This window comes from Trifolium pratense, linkage group LG7 (genome assembly GCF_020283565.1).
Source record: "Trifolium pratense cultivar HEN17-A07 linkage group LG7, ARS_RC_1.1, whole genome shotgun sequence".
Taxonomy (NCBI): domain Eukaryota; kingdom Viridiplantae; phylum Streptophyta; class Magnoliopsida; order Fabales; family Fabaceae; genus Trifolium; species Trifolium pratense.
Genome location: NC_060065.1, coordinates 34,030,055 through 34,053,368, shown reverse-complemented (window position 1 = coordinate 34,053,368; position 23,314 = coordinate 34,030,055). Strand labels below are relative to the sequence as shown.

The window sequence follows — 23,314 nt, the reverse complement described above, 5'->3', positions numbered from 1 at the left end:
AGTATAAAACCCATTTTGGTAATTGCATATTCAAAAGCAATTTAACTTTAAGTTATCAAAACATCATGAGTTGATAAGAATCAATTTTACATGAATGTATCCAAACAAAAATCAATTCTGTTCAACTCACTTTTAACTATAATCAATTCTGTCAAACTCAATTCTGCCAAACTCAATTCTATCCGCCGCATAACCAAACACATACTAAAATGTGACCAGAAACTCAATTTTCAACTTACACAAGTTTTGGCACCAATACTTGAGCATAGACCCCTATAAGTTTCGTGTGCTCCCATTGCATTTCATAGGGGGGATTTTGCTATTTTGTCTTAAAAAGTAGTTAGGCATTACTAATAATATGCAATTCGTTTTTCTCCTTGTGGAAGAAGTGATCATACATAACTATTTTCGATTTGGGATTAAGCTAGCTTATAGATGAATACGGCAAATCCACACAATTCATTAGTCTAACACATTATGGGTCCGACTTATTTGCAATAAGTAAGCAAGTACAAGAGAGAAGAATACAAGATAAACATGTACCAAAAAAAAAAAAATACAAGATAAATTTTTTATTTTTTTTTTACACGAGCTCTACATTATAGCGGGGTCGGTTTATATAGTTTTTTTTTTTTTTTGACAAGGCAAAACTTAGTGCATTTCATTCATGATAGTAACTTTAATACAAGGTGGACAATAATCAAATATTTGGTAACTAGCATTAAAACGAGCTGTCTGAGCTAAATCATGGACTACTCGATTAGTTTGTCTCCGTACATAACTGACCTTACAGTGTTCAAAAGATAAAAGTAAACTACGACAACTCTCAATACCAAATTCAGTACTATCATGACACTTATTGTTAAGATAATTCACGAGCAACAATACAAGATAAACTTTTAAACTAATGAATAATTTTTTGTTTTGTACGATGTTCGATGGATAAAAAATTATTTCGACATTTTAGATAATTATAAGTATTGTGATGTTTTTTTCCTTCCATTTTCTAAGAGTTAGGGAATCCCTCGATCGTTCTAAGAGTTTCTTCATGAGTCTCCTTTGTGGCTCTAACAATCAAGTGGTGCCAGTATATATAGTAGACAACATAACAAAAATAGAAATTAAAATCTTTCTTTGGTGGATGAAGTAGTTTTCACAAACAAACTAGTCTTAACACACATTATAGATTAATACTAGCTACTTGAAATTTAATCTTACCCCGGTGTAGGATTCGAGTGAAAGTTATTTGGATACTATGGTAGAGCCATGATAACCTAGAAATGACTCGAAAATATTTATTTACACGGAGAATGAAGAACAAACACATAATAAATATTAAAGAAATGATTTGATGATAGGTATAAAGATTGCGCAACAAACTCAAAAGGCAATCATGGAGATCGCGACAATTTTTGTCTAGTACGACTTAAACCATGTACATTTAGTATCACTGTATGCCTCATGATGACAATAACGACATGCAAGGAAATAACAAACCAATTATTATTCAAAAATATTTGGTTACACGGGTAAAGAGGAACAATAGTTTGCGCAATAAAGAAAATTATTCAATAACGACATTCAAGGTAATATCAAACCTAATACGTTCAAAAGATCGACCGTGCATCAAATTCATAGGTGTGTAGATTGCATATCAAATTCAAAATGCAATCAATGAGGTTACGACAAATCCTCACTAATACGTGCAAAACCATGCTTTTTTTTTTGTGTGTGTGACTCATAACGACATTCAAGGAAATAACAAGTCAATCATCAATATGTACAGCTAAATTGAACCCTAAAACAATTACTCCGCATAATGTTAATCCAATACCGTCAAATCACAAAATTCCATTGACTACCGACAACAAAATGACCTTATGTGAACGACAAAATAGAGCAAAGTAATCTCAAATTTTACTCTGCTTGTGTCATCGCATATGTTAGATTTATTTTCTTTTTTATTACTATGCAGTAGATTTTTTTAAAAAAGAAACAAATATAACAAATGCGATGACACACAAACAGGCCTACTTTATATAGTTGAATGAAATCCCATTTGAATATGTGACTCATTCTTTCAGATAAGGCACAACTGCATTTCTTTTGTTAGCAAAAATATAATGAATGTTTTTGTTAAATTAATAAAGTAATCTATAGCTATAATAAATTAATTTTCCACTTAGGAAGATATTACTCCTCCGTTTTTTATAAGTGTCCAGTTTTATCAGATTTAGCGTTTATAATTAATTGTTCAGTTTATGTTTTAAGGATACGATTTTTCAATTATACCATTTGTCAATTATTGTTATCTTTTTCAATAATTTTTTATATATATATTTGAAAAACTAAAGTTTTTTTTAAACAAAGTTTTTTTTTAAAAAAAAGAAAGTTTGTTCCTTATATTCAGATTTAAATAGAATTTGTTACTAATTATATATACCCTTTTGTCTTTTTTTTTGTATAACAATAAATTTATTTCAAAGAGTGAAAATAAAATGAATTAATTGGTGAATTAAGATGAAGGTATAATAAGAAGATAATGTGCAAAAATTCACTTTTTTAATTTAGTGTTATCATGCGGATACTTATAAAAAACAGAAGGAGTAGTACATTATATGATTCAATTATTCTGTTAGAGCGATGACTACTAATTATTTCTCCGGATCAGGATTATATATAGTCATAGCAGACTAGATTTTGCATTTAGTGTAAATAAGTTAAGAGAAGTTGTATTGTGGAGGTTAGTAGAGTAAATTGCATAAATTGAAAGATTAAAATGCATAAATTGACAACAACAAAAAATAAATTTGGAGGAAATATAAGTATAAAATTTTCACCGTCATTAGTGATGACTAATCTTTGCCAAAAAAACTTATAGAGTACATAGCTGTTCTCCCAAACCAAATTCTTTTCATATGAAGGAGTCGAAAATCATACTATTGATCACCTACTTAAATGATTTAAGACTCTTACCACTTAGATAATTCATTGTCGATGAAATAATATTTATTTATTTATTTATTTATTTATTTATTTTGTTTTTACCACCAGTTTAATATGATTTTGGGGTCAGTTCTGACATCAAGTAGTTTCGGCCCTCTATTCTGTCAGAAGGAGTAGTACATTATATGATTCAATTATTCTGTTAGAGCGATTAAAATATTGAACCGTGGTCTCATTTACTTTATGTCTACTTTATTACTACTAGGGGTAAACCCGTGCGTTGCACGGGTTTGATTAAAATATTTTTATAAATAAAAAATAATAATTGTGATAACTATAATCACATATAGTTAAATAATAGAAATGTACCAAAAAAAAAATAATAGATATTATTTTAAAATATGGTTATATTTAATATTATTATATGAGTAAAAAAAAATTGTTTAGAAATATTATATTTTTTATTAATTTATATGGTAGTTTGTTTATATTTTAATGTAATAGATCTTTTATAATATTTCATAAGTTTGAAAGGATGTATCATATAAGATTTTAGTTTTCTTTATATGAGTTGCAATTTTATAGTCAAATGTCACTTTGTTTTTTGTTTTTGATGTATCCCTTATTTTATTATTTTCAATAAGAGTTGGAGGCATACCTAATTATACTTGTAGACAATATTTTTCATGAGAAATGTTAAAATAAGTTTTGATTATAGAATATGATTCATATATGGTGGCTTTGACTATTTGTTCCACGTGATCTCATTTTTTGAAAATTATGTATCAAAAATAGCGTATTTGCTTACTACGTTTTATGCAATTTAAGGTTCCAAATAGCTTATCTACTTACTCATCTATCTTTTTCTTGGAGTTTATTCTCACTTATTCGCTTAGTGAAATTTTATTCCAACTTTATTAGTCCCAATTTTTTAGTCTATTGTTTGGTTCACATTTTTTTTTTGCTTGATCCTTTTGTTTTTGGTTTGTTTTTCTTTTTCTTGGTGAGGTTTGTGTCTCTTCAAAATTATTGTTAGTTTTTGTCCCTTTTATTTAATATTTTCTTGAACATTTATTTTATTTTTCTTATTATATTATATAAACTTGAATATTTGTTGTTGTCAATATATAAGTTTGGACGAAGATTTTATATATTTGAATTTATGTTTAGTTATTTGGTTAAGGTAAAGAAAGTCTTATAGATGAATAAGATTTAACATGTGGCATCTTCATATTTGCTTAAAAAAATGTCATCTGATTCTTATAAATATTCCACTATTTTATTTTCAGCCGTAACGTAAACATTCTTTTAGAATATGTACTTAATTTATCCAAAAAGTAGGTGATTATGTAAATTAAATTAATAATTTTTGAATTATTGGTGAATTTTAGTTGTGTAAATATGTTTAAATACATGTGTGATTATATTTTCTAAATATATGTAAATATATTTTAACAACTACAGTTTTAATAATATCTAAAATTTATTTTCACAAATGAGCATCAACAATTTTTATTTAATAATTTTTGTCTTTTTTTAATTTAATTTAGAAAGTTTTTAGTACAATTCTAACTGGGAGGAAAAAGTATTTAGCACAATTTCTAAACTAACATGTTTTTAGCACAATTCTTTTCATCGATTCATTTTATGGTTGTAAGAATAAGATGGCATGCGTAGATTAAAATAGGACCGTCTATTAAAATTCATATATATTCATATTGAACCATCCAGATTTAGGCAAGTGTTATACGATAAATGCATGAAGATTATATATTTGGACAACCTCTAAGTTAAGTTGAATCAATATAACTTCTTGCATGTATTACAATTATAAGAACCGCATGACTTGAGTGTCAACTACAAAAAAAAAAACTTATTTAATTTCTACTTTGTTTTTGTTTCTATATTTCTCTTGATCGAGATCAAGTAGATCACCTACACATTGTAGACAATATAGTATTTAAAAATGAGACACATATTTATATTTATAAATTATTTGGATTGTCCTCTTTTAATTGAATGCCTCCAACATCAATATACCCTCGACCTATATAAATTTTAAGGCACTTCAAAATCAATAAATAGAAGTCTCTTTTATCCTCTTCAACTTATTCACATAAAAAAATTAATTATATTCCCATTAATCAACAATTTTTTATACAAATCTTTTACCTTATATAAAATAATAAATGAAAAAGAAAATAAGAAACAAATAAGCTAAAACATTAGACTAATAAAATAATAAATGAAAAAGAAAAGTTGTCTAATTACAAACATTATATCAATTAAAAAAAATGATGGTTTACAAACTGCCATTAGAGTTAAATACACATCCTTACATGAGGTGTCATTTCATCGGCTTTATAAGGAGCAAGGATGCAACATAAGCAAAAATAGAAGTATGTTTTATCCTGTTCTCTTCCTTCACATGAAAAAATAATCATATTCATATTAATCGATTCAACTCAAAGTTTAATTAATCATCGAACAAAACACCGATTGATATTTAAAAAAATATCCAACCTAAAAAAGAAATATAAAAAATGATTAGAGATGTTCTAAACTCAGAGTAATAGAAAAATTCCAATTTACAAACATATTAATAGGCAACTATCACATATATGCATATCAATTTCTTAATCAATCACATGTAGACATACCTGATATTCTATGAGGTTAGACACCATCACCTACCAAGGACAAAAACCAATATACTTATGATGTAACTATATATATGCACACAATAGCTTTTAAATCAATTCAAGACACTATAATGTGTAACTTTAAGATATGGAAGGTGAAGATGCATAACTTTTCTCATGGAGATGTTAGACAAAGAAACCATAGAGTTTTTGCCATGAGATAGATAAATTAAAATTTTGTTAAAACATAGAAGGTGGTGGTGATAATTAGCTTTTGGGTTAACTTTATATAGAGTTTGTGTTTGATAATTAGCTAAATTTACATATTCAATATTAGTGTCTCCAAGAATTTTTTGTTTTTAATTGCATTAATATGGAATTGTAACATACAATATATATTTTAATAATATATTGCAATGCAATTAAAACAATAACATGATGCATCATTCCACCCTTCATTGCTTGCAATTCATTTTTGTCTCAATTCAACAACAATAAATTGTGTTAGTTTTTTTTTTAATATATTATTATTGTTTATTATTTATTATTAGAGTAACTCTATTATATGAAATATGAAAAGATTTTAATAAAGATTGTAAACTTTTTTTATAGAGTGCCACATCATCACAATACTTGCTTGTGAGAAACTCAACCTTCTTTTTACTAGTAAAAGATATAGATATTCTAAGCTCATCTTGACCAATTTTGTCACAAAATAACGTAGATAGTGTAAGCACATTAATTTCACGATTTTTTTTGACTAAATTAATTTCATGACATTAAAAGAAGTTATAACATTTATATTTATCAAATGAATGTATTTATTTTCTTTAATGAAGTTGAATAAATGAAAGACATTACTTCAAATGAAGTAATGACAACATATTGTTCGTCTTTTTCATTGAGAAACCTGACTTGACGATGGAATCTCAGTGTTTCACGGACTCAAACCACATAAAGCCACATATATTGAGCAAGTGAGTTAAGGATACAGAACAAGTTTTACAAAAATACACATCACTTTAAATATACTTCACGTCATTTATATTTTACTGAATACTCTTTCCGATCTAAAATATAAGAAACAAATAAATGTATCGATCCCACTCTTTTTATTTTTTCATTTAGTTCTTCTATCCATTGTTGCATTGTGTACGAAGTATTGAATCGTTAAAAAATTATGAGTGTTTGGATAATGGAGTATTAGACGTAAATGAAGTTTCAATCCAAAATGTAATAACTGATCCGTTCTACCAGCCACTCGAACAAATCGAAGATGTAGATGGTCGAAATTGGGTCCAAATTAAATGATTACGATTTTTATCGGTTTGGTGATTTTCGACACAAACCTGACTGATGTTCAACCTTACTATCACCCTTATTTTGTAACTTTACAATCTTTATGTTACTACTCGAATGAACCACGATGTAAAAATAATTTTTATTTTTTGCCAGCTTAATTCATAATATTATCAACAGAAGAGACACTGGAGATCTGATTACCCTATATTAAAATGTTATTTTTATTACCAACAACAATGAATTGGATTAAGTGGTAAGGATTTTGATTCCCTTAAGCATGTGATCAGAGGTTTGATTTATGGCTCATGTGTATGAAGAAAATTTGATTGGAAGGGGATAACCCATTTTGTGTGGAGAATCCGTTGATATCAGGTGTCAAACTTTAATTTGACACCAAATCTCAACCATCAATTTTATTTAATCAAAGGCTCATAATAACAGACGTTTCTATTTACGGTGCATCTTTTTCTCAACGGAAAATCGATGCGAAGAGGAATTGGGGTTTTCAGTGATATCCATTGCCAACTGATCAAATAAAATATACGGTTGTGATTTGGTGTCAAACTAAACTTTAACACCTGTTGTCAACGAATCCTAACTCAGATATATATATATATATATATATATATATATATATATATATATATATATATATTTTGCATCTTGCTTGACAAACTAGTAATATACTTTTTTTTTCTCACTACATATACATACCTTTGTCTTCCGTAAAACAAACATATACTACCTTTTTAAATAAATATATGATTCTCTTAATTTTTTTTAATGTTTTTTTATAAGATCCATTTTAAATTTTTATTTCTTTTAATTATTTATTTACCAACATATGTTATAAAATTAAATAATATCAATGATTAACAAAAATACTTAAAAACATTTGACTTTCATACTTATAATAAGGTAGATCATTAAAAATGATAATTAAAAACATTTGACTTTAATCGTAATTACTTATATAATAACATATATGGTTATAATTTATTTACCTTTCTTACACTAAAACTATATCAAAATTAAAATATTCTAAGAAAATATATTAGACCGATGTGTTAGAAAGCTTCACCTAGAATCTTAGCCAAACTAAAAGATGAACATGTGATGATGTCACATGCCGTGGTTAATATTAGAGTGTTAGAAAACGTAGCAAGTCTTTGAAGAGAGTCATGGTTTCCAAATACCCCCATAAATAGGGATGACAATCGGTGCCCATGAGTGCAGGTTTGACACTTACGAAACTCACACTCGAAATCATCACTCAAACCCAAACTCAAGCCCAAAGGCTGTTCGAGTGGCAAAACAACACCCACGCCCACACTCATTGGGTTCGGGTTTTTTCCACCCAAACCCGCAACACATTTAAAAATAATTTGCAAATTTAAGAAATTAAATTCCAACATAGACTTTGAATTAAATTACAACTAAAATTAAAGGTCTTCCAAGGAAATTCAAACATAGACTTTTAAGAAATTACAACATAGATTTTCAAGAAATTAAATTACAACTAAAATTTAAGGTCTTCCAAGGAAATTGAGGGAGACTATGAGGGTAATTAGATAATTATAAAATATTTCTGGTGGGTGTATGAGTTTCGGGTGTGAGTTTGACTGATACCAAACTCACACCCATATTATCGGGTGTCACCCGAACCCAAACTCAAACCCAGTCAAATCGGGTTTTGCCCATTGACTTGGGTTTGGAGTCGGGTGGATCTCTCGGGTTTGAGTTTTTTTTGTCATCCATACCCATAAATACCCCCGTTTAGTTCATCTCCTCTCATGTCTTCTCTCTCTCTCTATTTCTCTCCAACTTTGAACCTTCTTTGTCACACTCCCTTTCTCTACTTAAAACTCATACGCCTTTTTTCTTTTTCTCTCATTTCTTCTTCTTTTGCTTCTCAAACCTTCATACCATAAAGCCAGACATTTCAAACAACTTAGCTCAAACATTATTCTCTGTATTTTTTTTATTGCTATCAAAATTTGTCAAAACTATTCCCATTCTTTCTACATTTCCCTCTCTTTGTCAAAACCTTATTATAAGAAATGAGTAACGAAGAGATTTTGAAAATACAGGTATATTTTTTCTTCATATATAGCTTCAACTTTGACGTGTTATTTTTCAAGTTTTTCTTTTTTATTTTGTCATGTATGTTTCTATGTACTCCATTCGATCACTATTATAAGTAAAAAAATCATTTTTTTTAAGTTTATTGAAAAACTAATGTATTTGGTGTATATTACAAACCAGATACATTATGTGTATATATGCATATGTCATTTCCGATAAAGTAATAAAGTGTTTCGTTTTATATTTTTGTAATAATTTTTGTTATTTATGATATAATTTTCTCTTTACCATGTTTTTGGGATTCCTTGTACACAGAAATATGTTCTCAAAGTGAACATACATTGTGGCGGTTGCAAGCAGAAGGTTAAGAAAATCTTAAAGAAGATCGATGGTAAGAATATTCTTCTATTCACTCTTACTAATTTTCCACAACAATTTTTTCCCCATTTCATTCACATTCATACTCTTATAAAAATAAATTTTCCTTATTTTTTATTTATCTGAAGAGAAAACAAAAAATTCTCATATTTCTACCATTTTAGTTTCTATATTTTTATACTCATGAAAAAACATATTTGATTTTTTTTCCACTTAAAAAAAATTGATTTACCTCATTTCATTCAAGTTCATACTCTCATTATTTTTTTAATTTCTTTAATATTTGAAAGAAAAAAAATTAAACAAATTATCTCTTAATTTTTTTTTAATACTCTTACAAAGCTGGGTTTTTTCTTCAAATATTTAAAGAAACAAAACTCATATTTCCACCACCTAGATGGTGAATTAATAGTATATTGCTAATTGATTGTGTAATTTGATTTTATAGGGGTTTTTATTACCGAGATAGATGCTGAACAAGGGATGGTGACTGTTTATGGGAATGTGGGCCCAAATGTTGTCATCAAGAAGCTTGCAAAATCAGGTAAACCTGCAGTGATTTGGGGTAATCCAAATGCAAACAACAACAATAACCTAAATAACATTGCAAATCAGATGAAAAACATGCAAATTGACAATGGAAATGATGGACGAAACAACAACAACAACACCGCCACCACCAACAACAACAATCTAAATATTTTGGGACGGGAAATATTTTCGTCACGCAATTCTATCCCAAATCAATTTTTTTCTAGTAGCGATGGTCGTCAAAATAACCAAAACCAACCAAAGGATAGTGTTGGTGGACAACATCAGCAAGGACAAAATCCTCAACATCAACAATTTCAACAACAACTGCAAGGACAAAATCCTCAACAACAATTGCAACAACTTCAACAAATGAAAGGGTTTGGAAATCTGAATGTTCCTCAATTTAAGGACATGAACATGAGCATCAAGATGCCACCAAATCAAAATCCAAATATGAAAGATGTTAAGCTCAGTTTGCCTGAAGATGATGATTTTTCTGATGATGATGATGAATATTCTGATGATGAGTCTGATGATGAAATGGATAATCGACAACAAACAATGAAACTTCCAATGGGGGGTAATGGTCCTGCTCACATGATGATGAATGGTGTGAATCATTTTCAACTAATGAATGCTCAAAAGGGTAGTGAAAACGACGACAAGAACGGTGGGGGAAATGGTAAGGAAAGTGGTGGTGGACTTGAGACTGTTCAATTTCATGGCTTGGGTTGTGGAGAAGGAAATCATTATAGTCAAAATCAAGGTGGAGGTAACATAAACAATGGTGGCAAAAATGAAGGTGGAACGTCGGAGGGTAAAAATGGAAATAAGAATGTTGGTGGTAGTGCTGAAATTCCAAATAACAATGTATTCCCAAACATGCATTATCAAGGTCATCATCCTAATATGGTCTCCATGGGAGGAGCGATGAGAACCAACATGTCAAGGATGAACCAAATGGGAACCAACATGCCAGCTGTACAAGGCCTTTTTGCAGGCACGGCGACTAGTAGTGGTGTTCATGCAAGCGGATACAGTGGTCCTAATATAATGATGGGTGGAAATCCTTACCAACAACAATACATGACTTCAATGATGAATCAACAAAGGGAAATACCAATTGGTGGAGAAAATGTAAATGAAAGATTTCAACCAATGATGTATGCAAAACCACCAATGGCTGCTAATTACATGTATCCTCCACCTCCTCAATATCGCCAAGATTCATATTCCAACTTTTTCAATGATGAAAATACTTCAAGCTGCAGTATTATGTGAAGATATGGGATGCTGATTGTTCTGCTGATAAAGAGAAGATGATGAATGAGTTTTAATTTCTGTTTTATTTTCAATTTCCTTTTGTTTTTGTCCCTTTTTTTTTTCATCCTAGTTTTTTAAGTTAAAAAACATGAACTTTAAATTACCATAAGGAGTAATTTTATATATTATTTGTATGGTCTTGAAAAGTATTATTATGAGATGTAATAATGGGATATGAATGCCAGATGTCTATAAATGTGTTTATATTCTGCAATAAAATAAAATAAAATAAAATAAAATAAAATGGGGGAGAATGGGGTCAATAAAAAAAAAACCCTATCTCACTCTCATTCCTTTCAAGTCTCAATGATTAATTTTTCTTTTTCTTCACAATTACAACTATTATTATTTATCGAATTATTTTATGTTTGTAGACGAAATGACAAATAATACTGCTATATGGTTTTAGGTTAAACCCCGATAATAGTGTTTAATTACCGTTGTTACATGAAATAAAACTTATGATTTTTATTTTTTTTGTTACTAAACTTATGAATTTTTTATTTTGCATTCTATTTTTCTTTACGATATATATATCATTGTCTTTTTTTTTTACTTTTTTTTGACAATCTTTTTTTTTACTTCTTTATATCATTGTCTTTTTTTTTTACTTATTCTTTACAATCATTGTTATTTATCTATTTATTTTTATGTCCGTAGACGAAGAGAAAAACTTGTGAAATGAATAATCTTTTCTTAAATTCAAAGATGAAGCCACGGAATGGTCTTGGAGCAAATTTTTGGCCACATCAAGTATAAAGAAGCCCGAATCAAAAAATAACATCACATGGATTCATTTTTTTGTTTAGGTCATCACCTAATGCAGCCTAAATTGGCGTCAGAGCTAGGGGTGAGCATGAACCCGAGACCCGACTCGAAACCGATATAACCGACAACATATAGAAGCATTCGGTCAGGTGCGGGTCGGGTCACGGGTCAAAAAATTGCGAAAAACTGGGCATGAACGGTTGCATACGGGCGGGTGCGGGTCTCTAAAATTCAATCTCTCCATAACCGAAACCGACCGAACAACCATTAGATGCAAATTAATTTTTTTCCTTCTCTCCCTCTCAATCTCATATATATTCTTCTCTTTGTTATTTTTATCCATCTTTGATATAAGATAAAAATGTTATATTTTACAAAGCTTATATTTAATAATATGGTGATGAAAAAGGTGAGAAAAATATTCTAATATATATATTTTAGATCTATTTTAATTTCTACGTCTCTTCTACTTGATATTTTATTGTGTTTAGATCTACATATTGAAAGAAAGTAACTGCATCTAACCCTCTTTGTTTTTTAATTTACTTCGTCTATCTTTTGTTGCATTGTGACGAGGTATTAAACTATTCGAAAATTAGGAATTTTTCAAGAATGGATGAGTTTTAGATGTAAACAAAGTTTCGATATAACCCGTAATAACCGATCCGTTCAACCCGCCACCCGTATGACCCGAACCCGAACAAACCGAAGATATAGACGGTCGGAATTGGGTCCAAATTAAATGGTTGCGGTTTTTATCGATTTAGTGATTTTCGGCCCGAACCCGACCGAAACCGACCGATGCTCAGGCCTAGTCAGAGCTAATGACTAAGACAATTATTGCCACCATACTATATATTGTTGATTCTTTTTCAAATGAGGCTATTTTGGGTCTGTTTGGTAAAAATAAGTTGTAAGCTAGCTGATAGCTGAAAAGCTAGCTTATTAAAATTAAAGTGTTTGGTAAAATTAGCTTTTAAAGTGGTTATTAAATATAAAATTACATAATTGATAGTGGGTAGTTTATTTTTTAGAGTGGGTAGTTATTAAATTAAGGGTAAAAATGAAATAAAGTGTAAAAAAACTATAAGCTATAAGCTCAAATGCTACTTGAAATAGCATCTGAAAAAAAGTTATAAGCTAGTACAAAAAGCTTGTTACCAAACACCTCTAATTTTTTGAAACAAACTTATAAGCTCATATAATAAGCTATAAGCTAGCTTATTTGTGTTACCAAACACACCCTTTGTACATTAAATAGAATTGAAGTTGATGATTTTTGCTTAATGCGGTGTATACGTCCATTTTTTCTCCCAATTCACGACTTCAATCCGTATAATGTGGCGTATATTTCTTTTTTTGTAAGTTTCTTTTTTCCATCTAGACAGGAAAACTTTCCAACTCAGCATTCTATTTTTGTGCCACCTTGATTATAAGCCAATATAAATGTTTAGTGTAAGGACAAAATTAGCAATATAAATATATCATGTCATGAAATCACATTAAAAGGAACAAAATTAGCAAATATTTTGTGCCCATCACTATTTCTCAATTCTTCAAATCAATTTTTCTTATGTTTTGAACTGAAATCTAAATATCCGTCAAGGTATATCTTCTTCCCCACCTCTCACATTAGTTTTCTCTTATTTTTTCAAAGTTTATGCTAACTAGTATATCTGAAATACTAGTTAAAAAATTGACTAAACAACTTTTAAAGTATTTTTATTATATTTTATACACTTTTAAGAGCATTTTCCTTTTTTTTTTTTATAATGATATTGAACTTCAAAAATTTGCATGTTTCATTTACAATGACCAAAAGCACTGAGTTAACGTCTTTTTTTCATGCTTGATGCATTTTTTGTTGTTGTCAACACTACATGTAAAAATAGTTCCCAGTCGTATACATGTGAATAATATAATTAGGTTGTAAGATGATTTTATAAACATTTATTATTTAGATTTATTGATATTTTTTTTTGTCAAGTAGCTTAGTGACTAGAAATTTCACCTTAAAGTGAAAAAGTGGGATGACCGGAGTTCAAACCCCGGCTTCCTGCCAGACATTGATATTGTTTATATGAGGATATATGTTAATTATTTTCTCATACCATGTATTTTTTTTTTGTCAAGTTCTCATACCATGTATTATGTTTACTATTTGTATTTCTAATCCTTGTTGGACCAATCACCAATGTCATTTTTTATTTAGTATTTTTTTAGATATTTTGTGATAAACAAATGGTTTTTCTTGAAGCAATTTAGTTTTAATGAATGCTCTATAATTGTATGCATCAAAATGGTGAACTAATATATATTATTGCAGTTCATAACAATATGGATCAAAAGAAGCAAGAGAATGATATTCCAACACAAACTCATAACGAAAACCAAAATAAATCAAACCAAATAGCGCAACTATCTCGTCCTCTAATTCATACCGCAGGTACTTCCGCCTTTTCATCCTACCTGAGTAGAGAGCATTTCCAACAACGAAAACAACAAGCATTGCAGAGAAAACTCGACACATTTTGGGAAAATCAAAACCATGAAATCGAGGAGACAGTCGATTTCAAAGCTAATTGTTTGCCTTTGGCAAGGATTAGGAAGATAATGAAAACGGACGAGAAAGTAAGTATGATATCATCTGAGACACCTGTTCTATTTGCTAAGGCGTGCGAAATGTTTATTACGGAGTTGACAATGCAGTCATGGGCTATCGTAGAGGAGAACAAAAGAAAAACACTTCAAAAGAGTGATATTTCATCTGCAATATCAAGGAATGATATGTTTGATTTTCTAGTTGATATTGTTCCAAGGGAAAACACATTGGAGCATAACATATTTATGAACATACCAAGAAGAAAAAGTCCTCCATTTGCAAATGTTCCTTATTATTATGTTCCTGTTCCTGTGCCTATGACATCTCAGGATGCTGCAGGTCCATCATATGGTCCTCCAAGAATGCTTATGGGAAGATCTCTTATTGATCAACCTCAATACAAGAGACAACTAAACCATCCTCTTGCAACTCAACTGTTGCCAATCTCAAAACAAGAAGATGATCATTCTTCTGATTTGCCGGATTCAGATGATTGAGTACCTAATACTTACTGCATGAAAGTAGTACTAATTGCAGTGCATCAATGCTCATATTTGAATGAAACTACTCATATCTGTTTATGTTTTTGTAATGTTTACTGAATTTAGTTGTTTTTATGTGAATATAATAAAACTATGAAACTATTTTCAACATCAATTTGGACTATTATGTATCCAGCCAATTATTATTAATTGAAATGAGGCATGTCATTTATTTTTGTGTCCAATTCACTACATATCCGGTAGCTGACGTGGAGTCTTATACGCAATATTATGTGGGAGTATGTGGCTGTTGGTTCAATACAAACACATTTAATATGTCGATGCTGACTGACGCGGAGTTATATACTAAGCCTAACAATGTACGTATGAGATGTTCGACATACACATCAACGACCTCAAATCCTTTCACATCTTCAACCAACTTCACATGTAACATGTTATGACCACACAAGACATTAGCTTGTACAAGACTTGATTGAATGGATGTCACAAACAGCATGACTAGTTGACTAATGACTACTTTTATTAAATCAAACTTATTCTTTAAGCAAAACATACACGTAACTCGACAAGTTTTATACAAGTGTTTGGAGGTTACAAAGAGCATGAACCAGCAGGACAAATATCTTCCAAACTGCAAGAAAGAATAAACGAGCTTATTCATAACTCGACTTTCTCATAATCAAACAAATGTTTTTCAAATTTTCAATAACAAGTTACCTTTTCCCCAAGCATTCAATGATGTCACCAGTGACAGTTGATCTTTTCTTATTTGAGAAAGCAAGGGAAGCTGCCTTCCTCATCATTGCAGAGCCAGCAATGGATCCTATCACCGCTGGATTTGAATCTAGATCAGCAGCTTCAATATGTTGTCGTGCCCATGACAAAAAGACAGCAACACTGTATCAATTAAAATAAGTATGTTTACTAAAAAAAAAAAATCAATCCCGACGACATAAATGTTTAACTGACATTTAATTTCTATTTTCTACTGATCACTATTCACTATTCTATTGTCTTAACTCTCAAGGGAAATGAGCTCTGGTGATCCGGAGATTGCCCCGGGAAGTAAGTGAGGTCCGGTAAAAAATTGTTTCAGCTAAGATCAAACTCAAGTACTACTTGAACAATTTGATCTTAAATGAAACGCATTAACCACTTGCGCATAACCACTTGGATAACTGAATACCAATTGCTTTGCTTTAAACAATATTATCGGTCCTTTTCAAATAGCCACCAAGGATGGAATAAGTAAAAACAGTAGGATGCATTACTCACAGTCCGCAAACAATAAATGTCCACAAGGTCGTTAGACTCGGTGAATTAGCAGAACTGTAGAAGCTAAACAAATTTAATTACTTTGACAACTTATACTATAGGTCAAACTCATGAAAAGACAACAAACAGTGATTGTATAATTTACTCTTCTCTTTCAATGAATGACAAGCAAAAGATACAATCACAATAAACAATGAAATAAATGAGTTATTTCTCTGTCTTCCTTTTTTTTTTCCATGGATGAAGCCTTTAAATATCTTCATATTTTTCTAGACATCTTCATCTGTTTCTTTAATATACTATAGATAAATGAATAATAAAAAGTAAAGAGAACTCTAAATGACTTAAAGAAGAGCAATTTAAGGATACAGCATCATCATAAAGTTTCTTGGAAGGAAACTCACAGATATAATGCAAAAAATAATTACTTGCCTTCCAGAAAGGATATCACCTTGGCCGCCACAGCGTCTAGGAGAACCATAGATACTTACTGATTTAACTGCATAAATAACAGAGTCAATCAAATGGTTTCCAAACATCTATGGGTCACTTTAAGAAACAAGACAGGAAGGAAAACTGAGATTTTTATATTTATCGAAGATCTACCTGTGTCGCCATCGCTTATTAGATCAGATTTTCCTTTTCTGAGGATAGTAACACCACCGATTCTGCAAAAAGAAGTCCACAATTGTCATTAAACTTCTGTACTAGCACCAGATAATAATGAGAAATCACTCAAACGTATGTAATCCAATCAAACAACTTATCATGCTCTAGTTCTTTCTGTTGTGAAAGCTGTCAATTTTCTTTTAGCAAGAAATCAAAGGATCATAATCTGCCTTCACACTACATATGTCATGAATTAGCCTGAGCATCAAACTGATCACACTGCTTATTATATAATGAATTATGGAAATTGTAGAGAAGGGGCTCAACAAAAGTAGTTGTGTCTGTTTTGGAGACCAGATGGTAGAAAAGAATAGAGCTACCAATTGAGAAATACAATCAACTACTTATCACTAAAGTATTTTTTCAAGAATTTCATGGTCCATATGCAAACATTAAATTGTACAGGATCACACACAAATATAACATTTATAATATGATTCATTGGCCAGCTTAGCCCTTGAAAGTTTACAATTAGCCGGATTGAACACTACACCACAATGCTGATTAGATGAAGTTAGCATTAGCCAATTATATTTCATAATATTGAATGCAGCGGAAGAGTAACTTGCTTAAATCTCTATTCATATAAGTAGCATTCTTTTTTGGATTTACACAAGTTAGGATGCTGAAAAAACACGTGGTTACAGTAAAGACAATAAAGAACCGACTATCCTGATCACAAACACGCCTCAGAAATAGCAGACAACCAGTAGAAATCAATTGGTTCCGGAAAACATTATGGCATAAAAACCAGTGACCTAAAATGGGGAACTTACTGTTTGGCAAGAGATAGCACTTGCTGAGTAGCATCATCGTTATTTACTTCAGAACTCAGTACTTTCTGTACAAGTCGCTTATATTCATTGACATTTGGGGTTAGAACAGCTAAGGCATAGCCACTAACAAGTTCAAGATGATTTGTAACAAGAAAAAGCCCATCCTGAAATATGCCAAAACAGTAAGCAATAGGCGCATGTTAATCACATTACAACGAGATGTCCAAACTTCAACATACATACCCCATCTATCACAATTGGGATGTTTGACTTTCTTGCATGCCTGATGATTTCACTCACACAGTCCTGACATCATCTCATGCAAATGTTAGATAAATAAGTTATTTGCAAGTGTATAATAAAACTGGGATCGAGTGATTCAAGCGAAGCTTATGAAGAGATAGCATACCAGAAGAAACAGATCTCTTCCAAGGCCTGGACCAACGACTAGACAGTCAAATCTTTCTAACCATTTGTCAACTTCACCAAGAACTTTGTTTGCTATGATTTTCTTGTCCTCCTCCCTGAAATCAGTCACTTGCTAAAAACAACATTCACTAGGTATTTTTTCGAAATGTGCAGTTTAAAAGATGAATCGAAGCCTTACCTGACACTATATGATTCTTCCAAAACAGGGTGCACAATCAACTCAGGACTGTAGCTTTTGATGACAGGAGCAGCATCTTTTGTACAAAATACATGGGACAAATCTGCACCCTGCATGAATGAAAAATATAATAGTATGACAATGATTTCATTCAAGAAAACTTTGAAAAAGAGTAAAAAGATAGATTACAGGTACTAACAATTTTTAAGGCTGAAATGGCAGCAAAATATGGGGCACCTGTATATTCGCGGCATCCTCCAATAACAGCTATTTTCCCTGATTTGAAACAGAAGCAGAAAAAAAAGGTGAGATATTCCTTATTCTCTATCCAGATAGACACAAACATCATATAAATAATACAAAGATAGTACTCGAGACATAATTTGACAACATATTTCTTCTTAATTTTCTTTTAATAAACACAACTCACCGTCACCGCAGCCTTGGTAGGGCTTCAATTGCCAAATGTAATGAATTAGAAGAAAAAAAATATCCAACTCAGGAACTTGTTATGCTAGGCATATTTGAAATAATCAGGGAAATTTTTCTCACATGGAAACATTTAGAAACAAAAGGGAAGGGATGAAAAAATCGAAATAAACTTAAATGTACAAGTAAACAGGCTAGCACACGTCCCAAGGCGTAGCTCAAGTCGATGAACTAGGAGACTGGATAGAAAGACATTGAGAGGATGTCCGGGGATTCAAACCCTGACTAGTGACTACTAACAGAATTTTAAATAACGGTTGCATTTGAGTCGGGATACTTTGATATTTCGGAAAATCACAATCAAATGTGGCCTTAATCGCGGTCATGTTACAGTTTCGGAAACATAAAAAACCACTTTTTCGCAGCCCATATCACTGAAGGAAACTTTTAATTAAAACTTTGTCTACTAACATAACATACTAACATAAGATACTAACATTTGCATATATTCAAATTAAAAGGTTAGCATGCATGGAATGACATAAAGAAGCACATTTTATTCTTCATTTGATATCATCGTCGTCATCATCATCATCACCGCCACTTATAAAAGAAAGATGACATGGATTTTCAAGAATTATGTACCTGCCTGGCCTTTATGTCTACTTTGATCTAAGGCAGGAGTAATTATTCTAATAATGTTCTCAGCATCAACCTCAACAGACTGCATTTTTCCAGTCTTGCGATAATCAATGCTACCTCCAAGAGATCTTATAAAAAACTTCTGTCTTCTGAAAACAGATGAAGAAGCCAATAGCATACAATTGTTTGCACAACTCAACAACGGTAACCAACAATTCATGACCACATGTTTCATTAACATGATCAAACAGCAACCCTATTCACAACCCAATCATGAATATCTCAGAAACACAAAACAAAACCCCCTAATTCTTATACCAATTTTCATAATCCTAATTCCTAAAATTCATGTAAAAACTCAATCTTTTCATAAGACATAGCATAACAAACACTACAAGTGAATTAAAGGGAACAAATAAATTAATTAAAAAATTGATTATAGTAAAAACTGAATTCCTAAAATGCATGTAAAAACTAACTTTTCAGAAGACATAAAAATTGAATTAAGTGAACACATAAATTAATTAAAAAAATTGATTATAGTACCTGAAAAAACAAAATTACTCAAAAAAAACCCAGAAAGGAACTAAGCTCAGAAATTCATGAATAGTGAGTGAGAAAGTTTCTCTTTTTTCCTTTTTTTTATGTCATAAGATGAGTCACGTGATGTCCACGTGTTCCAAATTTGGAAAATTGTCAAAACGACATCGTTTTTATCTTTTCAAAGTTTTTAGCACTATATACAGTATACACTAGTATGAATCAATTGATTCAATTGACATTCAAATTGATCATTTTTGTGTTTGTTGATTGTTGAATTGAAGAGGGTATGGCTCGAATTCCGAAATCAGATATGAAGATGAATGCAATTAGGTCAGGGATAGTGGTTTTAGGAGCAATAGCTTTTGGTTATTTGAGTATTCAAAATTCAAATTGGTTTCAAACCTTATTTGGAGAAAGCTAAAGCTGATCAGCAACAACAGCAGCAGCATCATCATCAAAATCAGCTCCAAAAATCTGATTCTGATTTTGAGTCTCAGCAATCTTCATCTTTCAAGGAACCAATTTCTTTCCCTGAACGTAGTTCATAAAAATCATTGTTTTTTCTTTGTTTGTGTTTTGAGAATTTAACTGGTTTTTCTCTTTTGAATTAACTGTTTTATTTCACTTAATTGCATAATTTTGTAGTGAGATTATTATAGTATTGGATTGTTATCTTGCTTTGCGTGATATTTTTGCTCTTTGATCCAAAATAAGAAGAAAGTTTATTATTCTACTTACCAATTTGTATAATTGTTTGTATTGACATTTACTATTTTGCAATTTTCCCCGTGTGTTTAAAATTTAAATTAGTTGTAAGAGATAACTAGTATCCGAATCCGTGTCAAGCAAAGGTAAAATGAGACAAAAATTTAACATTTTAATATTAAAATTTTCATAATTCTCAAATAAAAAGAATGAATAATGAAAAGTTATAACATAAAAAAAAATGTAGGATCCCGTATTTGTCAAAAGTTAAATAAAACATGATCCAGTATTAATATATAAATATAGTTCATGCGTAAATCACAAAAAATAAAATAAAATAGACCCGTATAAATTACAAAAAAATAAATCATTTCTCTTATACGTAAAAATATAGATTGCTGGTCCCATAAATCCTAACTCAACTGACAAAATGCCGAAATTGTTACGCCCGACGTCGTGACCCAGGTTCGAATCCGGGATCTCACAATTATACGTGAGTTTAATTTCAGTGGATTATCACTTCATCTAAGACAAAAAAAATATAGACTTGTGTGTAAACTTTAAAAAAATAAATAAAAAAAAAAAGGAGCCCCCCAAACAAACAAAAAAAGTTAAATTAATGTCATAATATCCATAGGAAAATAAATATGAAACAAAAATATCCTAAAAAGGTTATCTGAATATATCTTATATTAGTTAATTTTCACATCAATATCCTCCAAATAAAATAAATATAGAACATCGTATAAATTAAAAAAAAATTGTTTTGTGTTAATATATGAAATATGAATACAAATATAGTTCTTATAGTAATATATTTTTTTGGTTGGCATTCCTCCGGTGGCTTTTACTACTTTACGTGACCATTTTGTCCAGTTTACAGTTTTCGCAGGTGTATCTCGAGCGCGGCGATCCTTTTTGCGGCTTCTTTGGCTAGTTTGTGTTTGGGTGATATGGACAGAGAGAAATCATCGCTTGTTCAAAGGATCAACAGACACACCTCATCTTTTGTTGGACAAGATCAAGCTTTTCTCCTTTAGGTGGTTGAAGCCGACGAGTATCACGTTAGTTTCAAACTACCATAGCTGGTGGTCTAGTCCTTTGTTATGTTTGGGCCTTGTATTATTTGTCTGTGCTTGTATTTGCATTTCCTTGACTTTAGTGTAAACTTTTGTACTCTACCTTGGTACGTCTTGTGCTGGGGAGACTGTTTGTGTTAATATATTCCATTTTGGCTTCTTCAAAAAATATATATTTTTTTGGTATTAACCCTCTTGTTCTCATGAAAGAATTCTCTAATAATTCAGAGTTCGACTGCCACGTAAGTATAGCCCCAAAATAATACATGTGCAAAAATATATGCCCATATAAATTATAAATACAAAAGTCTCACATAAATTATAGAATAAAGATAGATTCTCGTCTTAATATATGAATATAAATATATAGCCTTCATATAAATCAACAACAACAAAAAAGTCATATATAAATAACAAAAAAAAAATGAACCTAGGCCCCATAAAAAATACAAAAAAATAGGTCAATATATGAATATATGAGTAAAAGTATAAAATCTCGTATAAATGTGTTAAAATAAGCCATCGAGCAAAGAAAAAAAGTATAAATGCAGGGTTTTCTACATCTCAACCATCGTTGAAAAAAAGTAATATGAATTTATGATAGATAAATTGTTTACCACCACAAGCTTTTACTAATACCTTAATTTTTGAAATTGCCTTAATTTATGGGATTCATCCAATATTTGACATTTCCAAACATATATTGCATTACCATATATTTTTCAACTATTTTAAATATACTACAATCAATAAATATATATACTACGGTCAATTTTTTTTAACGTATTCATAAAAAGAAATTAGTGTAGCTATAATTATTTATAAAAAAATATTTCATTTTAAAAAAATTTATTTCGTTTTAATGTACCTATAGTTTTTAAAAAATAAAAATTATTAAAAACCTTTTATTTAAAATATAAAAATTAAAATCCTTTTCCTTAAAATATAAAAAAAATCATTTAGATAAATACTTCTTTTAATTAGTTTTTTATTTTATGCCAAAGATTAATACAAAATTATTTTTAGAGGATATTCTTTTATTCATACTTTTAATTCGAATTTGCTATAATTATATAGATTGATATTTCCATTTTTATTAAACAAAATGTGTGGCTAATTTACGCCAAAGTATATTAATATATTTCAGTTTTATTATTTTATTTGCTGAAAAAAATGAGCTAGTAAACATTTATTAGAATTAGAATTCTTTGAATTCTTGCCATATATGATTTTAATTGCATTAAAAAAATGTATTGATGAGTGAATCAATTAATTAATATCAATCAGTACCAATTTTGCGGAAAGAAAAAAGTGTATAGAAAGAATGAATGTGACTTCTAATTGCCAAATTTTACGGATCCAAAAACTGCAAATGCATCACATCACTTTCATAATTCTCTGCCACCATATAAAATTATCAATTATATATATCCATAAACTTTACATAATTGGAAGAAAAAAAAAAACTACATTACATAAATAATCCTATAATAAACTACATTA

At 30.1% G+C, this 23,314-nt stretch overlaps 3 protein-coding genes across 6 annotated transcripts; 2 read left to right on the top strand and 1 right to left on the bottom strand.

Annotated features, from left to right (window-relative positions):
• Positions 1 to 8,950: 8,950 nt before the first annotated feature.
• Positions 8,951 to 11,222, top strand: LOC123896308 (heavy metal-associated isoprenylated plant protein 32). The gene is made up of 3 exons (XM_045946717.1): positions 8,951 to 8,980; positions 9,291 to 9,366; positions 9,802 to 11,222. Exons 1-3 carry the CDS (start codon positions 8,951 to 8,953, stop codon positions 11,166 to 11,168), a joined length of 1,473 nt encoding a protein of 490 aa, XP_045802673.1. The 3' UTR covers positions 11,169 to 11,222.
• Positions 11,223 to 14,106: 2,884 nt separating this feature from the next.
• Positions 14,107 to 15,122, top strand: LOC123897926 (nuclear transcription factor Y subunit C-2-like). The gene has a single exon (XM_045948747.1). The coding sequence runs from the start codon at positions 14,253 to 14,255 to the stop codon at positions 15,075 to 15,077; it is 825 nt and encodes a 274-aa protein (XP_045804703.1). The 5' UTR covers positions 14,107 to 14,252; the 3' UTR covers positions 15,078 to 15,122.
• A 341-nt stretch (positions 15,123 to 15,463) lies between these two features.
• LOC123897924 (ATP-dependent (S)-NAD(P)H-hydrate dehydratase) lies at positions 15,464 to 20,772 on the bottom strand. 4 transcript variants are annotated; one of them, XM_045948745.1, is made up of 11 exons: positions 20,430 to 20,617; positions 19,488 to 19,633; positions 18,613 to 18,689; positions 18,414 to 18,523; positions 18,216 to 18,330; positions 18,050 to 18,112; positions 17,807 to 17,970; positions 16,968 to 17,029; positions 16,794 to 16,860; positions 15,804 to 15,983; positions 15,464 to 15,717 (listed from the first exon to the last, which is right to left on the bottom strand). In XM_045948745.1, the coding sequence occupies exons 1-11, from the start codon at positions 20,480 to 20,482 to the stop codon at positions 15,678 to 15,680; spliced, it is 1,077 nt and encodes a 358-aa protein (XP_045804701.1). In that variant the 5' UTR covers positions 20,483 to 20,617; the 3' UTR covers positions 15,464 to 15,677. The 4 variants fall into 4 exon arrangements, with proteins under 4 accessions (XP_045804701.1, XP_045804699.1, XP_045804702.1 ...); XM_045948743.1 differs by lacking the exon at positions 20,430 to 20,617 and adding an exon at positions 20,031 to 20,144 and having other exon boundaries at positions 19,488 to 19,740; XM_045948746.1 differs by lacking the exon at positions 20,430 to 20,617 and adding an exon at positions 20,031 to 20,118.
• Between the last annotated feature and the right edge of the window lie 2,542 nt (positions 20,773 to 23,314).